Source organism: Pezoporus flaviventris, unplaced genomic scaffold (assembly GCF_033815535.1).
Source record: "Pezoporus flaviventris isolate CSIRO_AGI_PZ_B2104156 unplaced genomic scaffold, CSIRO_AGI_Pfla_v1 ptg000900l, whole genome shotgun sequence".
NCBI lineage: Eukaryota > Metazoa > Chordata > Aves > Psittaciformes > Psittacidae > Pezoporus > Pezoporus flaviventris.
In genome coordinates, this window is record NW_026893445.1 from 29,680 (window position 1) to 43,798 (window position 14,119).

The following is a 14,119-nucleotide window of genomic DNA, read 5'->3' on the forward strand; positions in this document are numbered from 1 at the left end:
GGTCACTTGTGGGGCAGAGCTGAGTTTTGGGGCGCAGATGAACCTGGAGCGCGTCTCCAATGAGGACAAGCTGGAGCTGTGCCGCAAGTACTACCTGGGTGAGCCCCATGGCACCTATAGAGCCCTATAGATGTCTATAGAGCCCCCATAGACCCCTATAGCCCCCCATAGGTCCCCTTTTCCTCCCCATAGACCCACTTTGCCCCCGCCATAAACCCCTATAGACCCCCACAGACCCCTATAGACCACCATAGACCCCCTCTCCCCCCCACATAATCCCCTATAGATCCCCTTAGACCCTCTATAGACCCCCTTTTTCCTCCCCATAAACCTCCTTCCCCCCATAATGCCCCATAGACCCCCATAGGCCCCCTTTTCCTCCCCATAGACCCACTTTCCCCCCTATAGACCCCTGTAGCCCCCTGTAGGCCCCCTTTTCCTCCCCATAGACCCACTTCCCCCCCCATAGACATCTGTAGCCCCCTGTAGGCCCCCTTTTCCTCCCCATAGACCGACTTTGCCCCCGCCATAAACCCCTATAGACCCCCATAGACCCCTGTAGATCCCCATTGACCCCCATACACCCCCTTTTCCTCCCCATAGTCCTCCTTTTCCCCACCCATAACCCCCTATAGACCCTCATATCCCTCCCATAGACCCCCCATAGCCCCCCCATAGACCCCCATAGCCCCCCCATATCCCCCCCTCGCCCCATAACCGCTATAGGCGCTGTTTCCCAGGGGGCTTTGCGCTCCTGCCCTTCCTGTGGCTCGTGAACGTGCTCTGGTTCTTCCGCGAGGCCTTCGTGGTGCCCCCCTATGGGGAGCAGGCGCTCATCCGGCGCTGTGAGTGCCTGTGGGGGGGGGATATAGGGGGCTATGGGGGGGTATAGGGGGGATATAGGTGTCTATGGGGGGATATGGGGTGGTTATGGGGCTCTATGGGGGGATATGGGGGGGTTATGGGGCTCTGTGGGGGGGTAATGGGGGCCTATGTGGGGCTATTAGGGTTTATAGGGGCCTATGTGGGGCATGGGGGTCTATGTGGAGGCTATGGAGGGTTTTACGGGGGTCTGTGGGGGTCTATGGGGTGGCTGTGGGAGGTATGGGGGTCTATAGGGGGCCTATGGGGGTCTATGGGGGATCTATGGTGGGCTATGGGTGTCTATGGGGGGATTTGGGGGTCAGTGGGGGGTCATTGTGGGTCTGTGTGGGTCTATGGAAGGTTCAGTTGTTAACCTGGGGTTCCCCCCCTTCTCTCCCCCCCCGTTCCTCCCTTTCCCCCCATTACCCCCTTTTCTACCCCTGTGTTCTCCCACATCCCCCATATGTTTTCTATATACCCCATATATACCCTTATATCCTCTATATACACCCCTATATATTTCCTATATACCCCATATATACCCTTATATCCTCTATATACACCCCTATATATTTCCTATATACCCCATATGTACCCCCCTATACCCTCTATATACACCCCTATATACGTCTCTATACCGCTGTATATACCCCTATATATATTCCTATGTACCCCCATCTCCCCCCATATACCCCTGTATCCCCCCAATATCTATACCTCTATGTACCACTATATACACCCCTATATATACGCCCCTATGTATATACCTTCGTGTATCTATATCCCCCTATACATATACCTCATATGTATACCTCTATATACCCCATATACTCCCTGTATATACCCCTATATATGTCTTTACATACTCCCCTATATCCCCCCCTAAACACCCCATACTCTCTATATACCCCCTATATACTCCCTATATACCCCCTAAACACCCCTGTACTCCTATATACTTCTATATATCCCTGTAAATATGTCGTTACATACTGCCTATATACCTCCCTATATAACCCTATATACCCTTATATACCCCCTATACACCCCATATACTCCTATATACCCCCTATACACTCCTATATACCCCATACATCCCCCCATATATATACGCTATATACTCCCTTATACATCCCCATATATATACCCTATATACCCCCTATATCCCTCCCTATACATCCCCCCATACATCCCCCCATACATATCCCCTATACCACCTATACATCCCCCCATATACCCCATATACTCCCCTATATCCCTCCCTATACATCCCCCATGCATCCCCCATATATATACCCTATATCCCCTATGCATCACCCCATACACCCCCCATATCCCCTATACATCCCCCCTATACATCCCCCATATATATACACCGTATATCCCCCCCATACATCCCCCCATATATACACCCATTATCCCCCATAGTGTCAAGTGTCAAAACACACATACAGAACAGTGATTCACCCTATATCCCCCCCATACACCCCCCATACATCCCCCATATATACCCTATATCCCCCCATACATTCCCCATATATACCCTATATCCCCCCATACATTCCCCCATACATACCCTATATCCCCCCCATACATCCCCCATATATACCCTATATCCCTCCCATACATCCCCCCATACATCCCCCCATATATACCCTATATCCCCCCATACATCCCCCCATATATACCCTATATCCCCCATACATCCCCCCATATATACCCTATATCCCCCCCATACATCCCCCCATATATACCCTATATCCCCCCATACATCCCCCATATATACCCTATATCCCCCCCATACATCCCCCCATATATACCCTATATCCCCCCCATACATCCCCCCATATATACCCTATATCCCCCCCATACATCCCCCCATATATACCCTATATCCCCCCCATACATCCCCCCATATATACCCTATATCCCCCCCATACATCCCCCATATATACCCTATATCCCCCCATACATCCCCCATATATACCCTATATCCCCCCATACATCCCCCATATATACCCTATATCCCCCCCATACATCCCCCCATATATACCCTATATCCCCCCATACATCCCCCCATATATACCCTATATCCCCCCATACATCCCCCCATATATACCCTATATCCCCCCCATACATCCCCCATATATACCCTATATCCCCCCATACATCCCCCATATATACCCTATATCCCCCCATACATCCCCCATATATACCCTATATCCCCCCCCATACATCCCCCCATATATACCCTATATCCCCCCATACATCCCCCATATATACCCTATATCCCCCCATACATCCCCCATATATACCCTATATCCCCCCATACATCCCCCATATATACCCTATATCCCCCCATACATCCCCCATATATACCCTATATCCCCCCATACATCCCCCATATATACCCTATATCCCCCCATACACCCCTCTGTACCCACGGCAGACGTGCGCCGCTCCGCCGTGGGTCTGTCGCTGTGGGTCCTGGCGCTGGGGGCCTGGGTCGGGGTGTTCCAAACGCAGCGGGCGCGCTGGGGGGGCTGGGGGGACCTGCTGGCCTTCACCCTGCCCCTGGGCACCCCATAGCGCCCCCCATAGCACCCCATAGCACCCCATAGCGCCCCATAGCGCTGTGGGGCACGATGGGCTCGCCCATGGAACCCCTCCCATTGCCAATGGGGGGGGGGGAACCAACACCAACAGCACCCCATAGCGCACCCCATAGCACCCCATAGCGCTGTGGGGCACGATGGGCTCGCCCATGGGACCCCTCCATTGGCAATGGGGGGGGACAACACCAACAACACCCCATAGCCTGCTATGGGGCACAATGGACTCGCCCATGGGACCCCCCCATTGGCAATGGGGGGGACAACACCAATGACACCCCATAACCCCCCCCCGCTATGGGGCTCAATGGACCCACTATTGGCCGGGAGGGGAGAGGTGAGGGGGGAAATGGGGTAAAATGAGGATTAAAATGAGGAGAAATGGTGTAAAATGAGGCTTGAAATGGGGTAAAATGGGGGTAATGGGGGAAAATGAGGGAAAATGGGTTAAAATTGGGTAAAATGAGGCTTGAAATGGGGTAATGGGGGAAAATGAGGGAAAATGGGTTAAAATTGGGTAAAATGAGGATTAAAATGAGGCTTGAAATGGGGGGAAATGGGGGAAAATGGGGTAAAATGAGGGAAAATGAGGTAAAATTGGGTAAAAGGATTAAAATGAGGGGAAATGTGTTAAAATGAGGGGAAAATGGGGAGAAATGGGTTAACATAAAGGGAAAGGGTAAAATGAGTGAAAATGGGGTAAAATGAGTGAAAATGGGGTAAAATGAGGCTTAAAATGAGGGTTAATGGGTTAAAATGGGAGGAAATGGGTTGAAATTAGGCTTAAAATGGGGTAAATGGGTTAAAACGGGAGGAAAAGGGTTAAAACGGGAGGGAAAGGGTTAAAATGGGAGGGAAAGGGTTAAAACGGGAGCAAATGGGTTAAAATGGGAGGGAAAGGGTAAAAATGGGAGGAAAAGGGTTAAAATGGGAGGGAAAGGGTTAAAACGGGAGCAAATGGGTTAAAATGGGAGGAAAAGGGTTAAAACGGGAGGGAAAGGGTTAAAAAGCAGCTTAAAATGGGGGGAAATGGTTTAAAATGAGGGGGAACGGGTGGAAATGGAAGGCAATGGTTAAAATCGGGGGGGGGGGGAATTCGGTTAAAATGGGTTAAATTGGGTAAAACCGGGTTTTTTACCCCAAACCTGTGGGGATTTACCTCAGACTCGGGGGAAGGGGGGGGCACAAAATGGCGGCCAGGCGTGAGGGAGGGGGGGGCACAAAATGGCGGCGGGACGTACCATTGCGGCGCTGGGGGGGGAGCAGCCATGTCCCTGGGTTGTTCCATAGGCTCTAAAGCGGGGCGGAATTTGGGGACCCCCCCGTTGTTCTTCGGGGGTGCTGATTGTGTGTGTGTGCCCCCCCAATGGGGGGGTGACGTCGTCTGACGTCATATAAAGGAATCCCCGCCCCCCCCCCCCCCATGCGGGTTTGGTGCGGTCCGGCCCGCTCCCCTCAGTGAATCCGCGTTGGCCCCGCCCACTCGGTGCTCATTGGCTGGGAGCGGCTGGGGGGCGTGGCCAAGAGGGGCGCCGGGCACCATGTTGGACTGCATCTCCCGTCACCCCCCGCGCCACAGCCGGGTCACCTCCCTAACCGGAAGTGGGGGAGCGGCACTTCCGGCGTCCGCCGCGCGCCGTCACGATGGAGGAGCTGGGGCTGCTGAGCGAGAAGGCGCAGGTGAGGCCCGAAACGGCGAGAAATCACCCAAAATCGGCTGAAATCACCCCAAAATCGGCTGAAATCACCTCAAAACACCCCAAAATCGGCCGAAATCACCCCAAAATCGGCCCGAAACACCCCAAAATCACCCCCAAATCGGCCAAAATCACCCCAAAACAGCCCCAAATCGGCCCAAAACTGCCCCAAATCGCCCCAAACCTGGCCCAAAATCACCCCAAATCACCCCAAAATCGGCCTGAATCACCCCAAACCAGCCCCAGATCGCCCGAAATCACCCCCAAACCGGCCAAAATCACCCCAAATCACCCCAAAATTACCCCAAAACAGCCCAAAATCACCCCAAACCAGCCTAAAATAACCCCAAACCAGCCCAAAATCTGCCGAAATCATCCCAAAATCTCCTCAAATCACCCCAAAATTGCCCGAAAGCACCTCAAAATTCCCCAAATGACCCCAAAAGAGCCCCAAAGCAGCCTGAATTCACCCCAAAATGCCCCTAAACCACCGCACATCCCCGCTTCCATGGGTGCCCCCCCACCCCCCCATTGTTTGCCCCTCCCCATGTCTATGGGTGCCCCCCCATGTCTATAAGTGCCCCTCCCATGGGTGCCCCCCCCCCATGGGTGCCCCCCCATCTCGATGGGTGCCCCCCACCCATGGTGCCCCCCCATGTCTATGGGTGCCCCCCCTTCTATGGGTGCCCCCCCATGTCTATGGGTGCCCCCCCTCCCATGAGTGCCCCCCCATGTCTATGGGTGCCCCCCCTCCCATGGGTGCCCCCCCATGTCTATGGGTGCCCCCCCACCCATGGGTGCCCTCCCATGTCTATGGGTGCCCCCCACCCATGGGTGCCCCCCCCCCAGGAGGAGCTCCCTGCCCTGGCTGCCCCCAGGCCCCCCCCCGGGCTGTCCTTCCTGGTGCCTGAGCCCGAGGACCTCGAGGACCTCTACAGCCGGTACAAGGTAGGGGGGGACATATGGGGGGCTATGGGGTTATGGGGGCTATGGGGTAGTGGGGGGCTATGGGGGGCTATGGGGGCTATGGGGTAGTGGGGGCTATGGGGTAATGGTGTGCTATGGGGTAATGGGGGCTATGGGGTAGTGGGGATAATGGGGGGCTATAGGGGCTATGGGGTAGTGGGGGGCTACGGGGTAATGGGGGTCAGTGGGGGTGATGGGGGTCAATAGGGTAATGGGGGCAATGTGGGTCAGTGGGGGTCAATTGGGGTCAGTGGGGGTCAGTGGGGGTCAATGGGGGTCAGTAGGGTCAATGGGGGTCAGTGGGGTCAATGGGGTCAGTGGGGGTTAGTGGCATCCACGGGGATCATTATGGGATGGAGAGCCTCATTATTATGGGCTGTGGGCCCTATTTATGGTCTGAATGGTGACTATTATGGGATGAATAGTGACCATGGTGGGATGGATAGTGATCATTATGGGATGGATGGTGGCTATTATGGTCTGTATGTGAGCATTATGGGATGGATAGTGGCTATTACGGCGTGTGTGTGGGCATTATGGGATGGATAGTGGCTGTTACAGGTTAGATACTGACCATTATGGGATGGACAGTGACTAGTATGGTCTGTCTGTGACCATTATGGGATGGGCAGTGTCCATTATGGCCTGTATGGTGGCTATTATGGAGCGTGTGGGACCATTATGGGATGGATTGTGGCTATTATGGCGTGTATGTGACCATTATGGGATGGATGGTGGCTGTTATGGCGTGTATGTGATCATTTTGGGACGGACAGTGACTATTATGGTCTGTATGGTGGCTATTATGGTGTGTACGTGACCATTATGGGACGGACAGTGACTATTATGGTCTGTATGGTGGTTATTATGGTGTGTACGTGACCATTATGGGACAGACAGTGACTATTATGGTCTGGCGCAGCGGCTGCAGCAGGAGCTGGAGTTCCTGGAGGTGCAGGAGGAGTACATCAAGGACGAGCAGAAGAACCTCAAGAAGGAGTTCCTGCACGCGCAGGAGGAGGTCAAGCGCATCCAGAGCATCCCCCTCGTCATCGGGCAGTTCCTGGAGGCCGTCGACCAGAACACGGCCATCGTGGGCTCCACCACCGGTGGGCACGGCGAGGGCAGGGGGTAGCCCCATATTTCAGCAGCAAGGATAGAGCCCCATAGAGCAAGGCCATGGAGAGAGCCCCATAGATCAGCACCATGGATAGGGCTCCATAGGTCAGCACCATGGATAGGGCTCTATGGCTCAGCACCATGGATAGGGCTCTATAGGTCAGCACCATGGATAGAGCCCCATGGGTCAGCACTATGGAGAAAGCCCCATAGATGAGGGCCGTGGATAGAACCCTATGGCTCAGCACCATGGACAGAGCCCCATGGGGCAGCCCCATACCTAGGGGATGATGGGGGGGCTGTAGCCCTATAGATTAGGGATGTGGAGCGACCTCCACTGACTCTCATTGGCTCCTATTTCTTCCTATTGACCCCTATTGCCCCCATTGACCCCTTTGATTCCCATTGACTCGCATTGGCCCCCATTGACTCCATTGACCCCCGTTGACGCCCTTTGACCCCCATTGACTTCCATTGACCCCCATTGACTCCCATTGACCCCCATTGGCCCCCATTGACCCCATTGACTTCCATTGGCCTCCACTGACTCCCATTGACCCCCATTGACTTCCATTGGTCTCCACTGACTCCCATTGACTCCCATTGACCCCCATTGACTCACATTGACTCCCATTCACTCCCACTGACGCCCCTTGCCCCCCCTTGCCCCCATAGGCTCCAATTACTACGTGCGCATCCTGAGCACCATCGACCGGGAGCTGCTCAAGCCCAACGCCTCGGTGGCGCTGCACAAGCACAGCAACGCCCTGGTGGACGTCCTGCCCCCCGAGGCTGACAGCAGCATCATGATGCTCACCGCCGGTAGGGCCGCCGTGGGGCAGCGGTGCGGACGGATGCAATGGGGAATCAGTGGGGCTGTAATGGGGAGGGAAGGAAGAATCAATGGGGCAGCAGTGGGGCTGTAATGGGGTGGCAATGGGGAGGGAAGGGGGAAGCAATGGGGAGAGTAAGGGGAAGCAATGGGGAATCTGTGGGGAAGCAATAGGGTAGCAATGGGGAAGTAATGGGGCAGCAATGGGGAAGCAATGGAGAGAGTAAGGGGAAGCAATGGGGAATCTGTGGGGAAGCAATGGGGAATCTGTGGGGAAGCGATAGGGTAGCAATGGGGAAGTAACGGGGCAGCAATTGGGATGCAGTGGGCATGCAATGGGGCAGCCATGGGGTAGCTATGGGATAGCAATAGGGAAGCAATGGGGCAGGTGTGGGGCAGCCGTGTGGCAGCAATGGGGTAGCAATAGGGAAGCAATGGGGCAGGTGGGGGGCAGCAGTGGGGCAACAATGGGGATGTAATGGGGCAGCAGTGGGGAGGGAAGTGGGAAGCAATGGGGAGGGAAGTGGGAAGCAATGGGGCAGCCATAGGACAACAATGGGGAAGCCGTAAGGGACAAATAGGGATGCAATGGGGAATCAATGGGGCAGCAATGGGGATGGAAGGGGGTGGAGGGGTCATGGGGGGGATGGAGGTGGATGGGTGGCCTCATTCATGCCTATGGCGCTGGAGCTCCATTCATGCCCACGGTTGGGAGGCTCCATCCCTGCCCCATAGCAGGGCTCTCGTGCCCCATAGCCGTGGGTGCCCTGCCCCATTGCCGTGGGTCTGTGCCCCACTGCAGACCAGAAGCCGGATGTGATGTACGCCGACATCGGGGGCATGGACATCCAGAAGCAGGAGGTGCGCGAGGCCGTGGAGCTGCCCCTGACCCACTTCGAGCTCTACAAGCAGGTACCAGCTCCATAGCGCTGCCCCATGGCGCTGCCCCATAGCCCTGCCCCATAGCCCTGCACCATAGCCCTGTTCCATTGCCCTGCTGCATAGCCCAGCCCCATCGCCCTGCCCCATAGCCCTGTCCCATAGCCCTACCTGCATAGTGCTGCCCCATGGCCCTGCCCCATAGCACCCACTCCTAAGGAGCACTTTTGGGTGCCAGCCCCATTGCTTTGCTCCATAGCCCTGCCCTATTACTCTACCCCATAGCCCACCCCCCCCAGGTGGGTGCCAGCATCATTGCTCTACCCCATAGCCCAGCCCCATTGCCGTGCCCCATAACCCTGCCCCATTGCTGTGCCCCATAGATCGGCATCGACCCCCCCCGAGGTGTCCTCATGTATGGGCCCCCCGGCTGTGGCAAGACCATGCTGGCCAAGGCAGTGGCACATCACACCACGGGTAAGGCACCCATGGGTGCTGGGGGGGATCCGTGGGTCTCTATGGGGTCTCTGTGGCTCTCTAGGGGTCCCTATGGGGTCTCTAGGGATATCTATGGGTCTCTGTGGGGTTTCTGTGGGTCTCTATTGGGTCTCTATGGGGTCTGTATGGGTTTCTATGGGTCGCTGTGGGTCTTTATGGGGTTATAGCAGGGTCCAGGCAGTGTTGCTGCGCATCCACCAGGGGGCAGTGTAGTGCTGCAGCCCACTGGGAGGACACGCTCCCTCTGCTCTATGGGTCGCTATGGGTCCCTATAGGTCTCTGTGGGTCTCTATGGGTCCCTATGGGTCTCTATGGGGTTTCTATGGGTCTTTGTGGGGGTCTCTGTGGGTTTCTCAGGGTTACTGTGAGGTTTCTATGGGTCTCTCTGAGGTTTCTATGGGTGTTTATGGTGTCTCTATGGGCGCGTATGGGGTCTCTATGCGTCCCTATGGGTCTCTATGGGGTTTTTGTAGGTCTCTATGTGGTTTCTGTGGGTTTCTATGGGTGTTTATGGGGTCTCTGTGGGTCCCTATGGGTTCGCTATGGGTCCCTATGGGTTCGCTATGGGTCCCTATGAGTTCCTATGGGTCCCTATGAGTCCCTATGGGTCCCTATGGTTCGCTATGGGTCTGCCCCCCAGCGGCCTTCATCCGCGTGGTGGGCTCGGAGTTCGTGCAGAAGTACCTGGGCGAGGGGCCCCGCATGGTGCGCGACGTCTTCCGCCTGGCCAAGGAGCACGCCCCCGCCATCATCTTCATCGACGAGATCGACGCCATCGCCACCAAGCGCTTCGACGCCCAGACCGGCGGTAACGCCGTGGGGCGGCCGTGGGGCAGGCGGCGGGGGGCACTGGGGTGGGGGGAAGGGCCCCATAGGGACTGTAATGGGGGGGTTCCATTGGGGGGCGTTGGGGTGGGGGGAAGAGCCCCATAGGAAAGTCAATGGGGGGGCCATTGGGGGTCATCGGAGTGGGGGGAATTGCCCCACAGGGACTGCAATGGGGGGGTTCCATAGGGGGTCATTGGGGTGGGGGGAAGAGCCCCATAGGCACTGCAATGCGGGGTCCATTGGGGGTCATTGGGGTGGGGGGAAGAGCCCCATAGGCACTGCAATGGGGGTGTTTGGGGGGGCGTTGGGGGTACCCACTGAGGGTTATTGGGGCATCCCATAGGTGTTCTGTGGGTGCTCTATGGGACAGTCCATGGGTGCTATGCGGCAGACCGTGTGTGCTCTATGGGGCAGTCAGTGGGTGCTCTATGGGTGCTGTATGGGGCATCCATGGGTGCTATGGAGCAGTCCATGGGTGCTATGGGGCAGTGGGTACTCTATGGGTGCTCTATGGGGCAGTCGGTGTTCTATGGGTGCTCTGTGGGGCAGTTAGTGGGTGCTCTGTGGGTGCTCTATGGGGCAGTCAGTGGGTGCTCTATGGGTGCTATGGGGCACCCATGGGTGCTCCATGACCCCCAGCTGACCGTGAGGTCCAACGCATCCTCCTGGAGCTCCTCAACCAGATGGACGGCTTTGACCAGAACGTCAACGTCAAGGTGGGGCCCATGGGTGCTATGGGGGTCCTATGGGAGTTCTATGGGGTCCTACGGGAGTCCTATGGTTGTTATGGGGGTTCTATGGGTGCTATGGATCTCTTGTGGGTTTTTTCAGGTCCTGTGGGTCCTATGTCCTATGGGTCTCGTATGGGTTCTATGAGGTCCTATGGTGTCTATGGGGCTCTATGGATCTCCTATGGGTTCTATGAGTTCTTTGAGCTCCTATGGATCTTCTATGGGTTCTATGGGTCCTCTGGGGTTCCGTGGGTCTCTATGGCTGCTTATGGGTCTCTGTGGGTCCTATGTATTCCATGCATCTTCAATGGGTTCCATGGGTCTCTATGGGTCCTATGGCCCTGTGGATCTCTATGGGTCGCCAATGGTTCCCTATGGGTCCCCCCCGCAGGTGATCATGGCCACGAACCGCGCGGACACCCTGGACCCGGCACTGCTGCGCCCGGGCCGCCTGGACCGCAAGATCGAGTTCCCGCTGCCCGACCGGCGCCAGAAGCGCCTCATCTTCTCCACCATCACCGGCAAGATGAACCTCTCCGAGGAGGTCGACCTCGAGGACTGTATCCGCCGGCACACCCGGGGGCTCCCTTGGCTCCATGGGGCTCCATTGGGTTGGCTTCATGGGGCTCCGTTGGGTTGGCTTCATGGGATGCCATTGGGTTGGCTTCATGGGATGCCGTTGGGTTGGCTTCATGGGGCTCCATTGGGTTGGCTTCATGGGCCTCCATTGGGTTGGCTTCATGGGGCTCCATTGGGTTGGCTTCATGGGATGCCGTTGGGTTGGCTTCATGGGCCTCCATTGGGTTGAGTTCATGGGCTTCCATTGGGTTGAGGTCATGTACTTCCATTGGGTTGGCTTCATGGTCCTCCATTGGGTTGGCTTCATGGGCCTCCATTGGGTTGAGGTCATGGGCTTCCATTGGGTTGGCTTCATGGGCCTCCATTGGGTTGAGGTCATGGGCTTCCATTGGGTTGGCTTCATGGGCCTCCGTTGGGTTGGCTTCATGGGCCTCCATTGGGTTGAGGTCATGGGCTTCCATTGGGTTGGCTTCATGGGCCTCCGTTGGGTTGAGGTCATGGGCTTCCATTGGGTTGAGGTCATGGGTTTCCATTGGGTTGGCTTCATGGGCCTCCGTTGGGTTGGCTTCATGGGCCGCCGTTGGGTTGACCTCATGGGCCTCCGTTGGGTTGACCTGATGGCCATGATTGGGTTGACCTCATGGTCTTCCATTGGCTTGACCTTGTCCATCCTTGCCTTGCCCTGATGCTGCACCCATGGCGTGTCCCCATAGCCCATCCCGGGACATTGGGGTGCCCACGGGGACAGTGGGGTCACCATGGGGGAGATAGTGGGGATACCCGGACCCATGGGGAGACGTTGGGCTTGGGGACCACATGGGGACCCTATGGGGACGTGGAGAAGAGGATGTTTCCTTCACCCCCCCCAAGACGTGGCGCGGCCCGACAAGATCTCCGGCGCCGATATCAACTCCATCTGCCAGGAGGTGGGTGCCACCATGGGGGTGGGGGCACCCATGGGGTGGGGGCTGCGGGTGGCCCACCATTGGGTTGACTTCATGGCCATCAATGGGTTTGTCATCGTTGGGTTGACTCGATGGTCATCAATGGCTTCATGGCCACCATTGGGTTGGCCATTAATGGTCCATCATTGGGTTGACCTAATGGCCATCAATGGCTTCATGGCCATCAATGGCATGGTCCACCATTGGGTAGACCTGATGGCTATCAACAGCATGGCATGGCCACCATTGGGTTGATCTAATGGCCATCAATGGGTCGACCTGATGGCCAGCAATGGTTTCATGGCCATCAATGGGTCAACCTGATGGTCATCAATGGTTTCATGGCCATCAATGGGTCAACCTGATGGTCATCAATGGTTTCATGGCCATCAGTGGGTCACCGTGATGGCCAGCAATGGTTTCATGGCCATCATTGGGTCAACCTGATGGTCATCAATGGTTTCATGGCCATCAGTGGGTCAACCTGATGGTCTTCATTGGGTCAACCTGATGGCCATCAATGGGTCGACCTAATGGCCATCATTGGGTCAACCTGATGGCCACCGTTGGGTTGACCCAACGGCCAATGGTCCACCATTGGGTCGACCTGATGGCCATCAATGGGTTGCCCCAACGCCCGCCCTTGCCGTGGGGTTGCCCCGGCTGCCCCAATGCCCCCCTCCCCATAGCCTGTGGGTGCTGTGGGACGCTATGGGGTGCTCTTGCCCCACAGGGGGGCATGCTGGCCGTGCGGGAGAACCGGTACATCGTGCTGGCCAAGGACTTCGAGAAGGCCTACAAGACCGTCATCAAGAAGGACGAGCAGGAGCACGAGTTCTACAAGTGACCCCCAATAAAGCGCCCGGCGCCCCACAGCGGCTCACTTGGGGGGTGGGGGGGGCTGTGGGGTGGGGGAGCTGTGGGGGGCGTCGTTGGGGCCATGGGGACCTCAATGGGGCATCACTGGGGCCTTGGGGGCATCGTTGGGGCCATGGGGACCTCAATGGGGCATCACTGGGGCCATGGGGACCCCATTGGGGCATCAGTGGGGCCATGGAGATGGCCATGGGGAGCCACTGGGGGACACTGGGGTGATGCTGGGGTGCATTGGGGCCATACTGGGATGCACTGGGGTCATACTGGATGTATTTAGGGGCTATTGGGATGCACTGGGGTCATACTGGGATGCACTGGGGCGATACTGGGATGAACTGGGATGCATTTAGGAGCTATTGGGGGCTATTGGGATGCACTGGGGTCATACTGGGATGTATTGGGGTGATCCTGGGTTGCACTGGGGTCATACTGGGATGCATTGAGGAGCTATTGGGATTCACTGGTGCGATACTGGGATGCATTTAGGGGCTATTGGGATGCACTGGGATCATACTGGGATCTATTTAGGGGCTATTGGGATGCACTGGGGTCATACTGGGATGCGTTGAGCTATTGGGATTCACTGGTGCGATACTGGGATGAACTGGGATGCATTTAGGGGCTACTGGGGGCCATTGGGATGTACTGGGGTCATACTGGGATGTATTGGGGTGATACTGGGATGCACTGGGAT

The 14,119-nt window shown here is 56.4% G+C and overlaps 2 protein-coding genes across 2 annotated transcripts; both read left to right on the top strand.

The window, feature by feature from the left end:
- On the top strand, positions 1-3,455 carry PSENEN (presenilin enhancer, gamma-secretase subunit). Its single transcript, XM_061444466.1, has 3 exons — positions 1-98; positions 741-845; positions 3,314-3,455. The coding sequence occupies exons 1-3, from the start codon at positions 38-40 to the stop codon at positions 3,451-3,453; spliced, it is 306 nt and encodes a 101-aa protein (XP_061300450.1). The 5' UTR covers positions 1-37; the 3' UTR covers positions 3,454-3,455.
- Positions 3,456-5,050: 1,595 nt separating this feature from the next.
- PSMC4 (proteasome 26S subunit, ATPase 4) lies at positions 5,051-13,396 on the top strand. Its single transcript, XM_061444465.1, has 11 exons — positions 5,051-5,156; positions 6,023-6,121; positions 7,062-7,248; positions 7,934-8,080; positions 8,893-9,002; positions 9,353-9,446; positions 10,108-10,275; positions 10,935-11,011; positions 11,418-11,586; positions 12,476-12,531; positions 13,283-13,396. The coding sequence occupies exons 1-11, from the start codon at positions 5,121-5,123 to the stop codon at positions 13,394-13,396; spliced, it is 1,257 nt and encodes a 418-aa protein (XP_061300449.1). The 5' UTR covers positions 5,051-5,120.
- Positions 13,397-14,119: the final 723 nt, after the last annotated feature.

Coding starts and splice junctions, on each gene's coding strand:
- PSMC4 (XM_061444465.1), top strand. CDS start 5,121: ATGGAGGAGCTGGGGCTGCTGAGCGAGAAGGCGCAG. Junction 5,157..6,022: donor TGCTGAGCGAGAAGGCGCAG/GTGAGGCCCGAA, acceptor CCCCCCCCCCAG/GAGGAGCTCCCTGCCCTGGC. Junction 9,447..10,107: donor AGTGGCACATCACACCACGG/GTAAGGCACCCA, acceptor TCTGCCCCCCAG/CGGCCTTCATCCGCGTGGTG.
- PSENEN (XM_061444466.1), top strand. CDS start 38: ATGAACCTGGAGCGCGTCTCCAATGAGGACAAGCTGGAGCTGTGCCGC. Junction 99..740: donor GTGCCGCAAGTACTACCTGG/GTGAGCCCCATG, acceptor GCTGTTTCCCAG/GGGGCTTTGCGCTCCTGCCC. Junction 846..3,313: donor GCAGGCGCTCATCCGGCGCT/GTGAGTGCCTGT, acceptor TACCCACGGCAG/ACGTGCGCCGCTCCGCCGTG.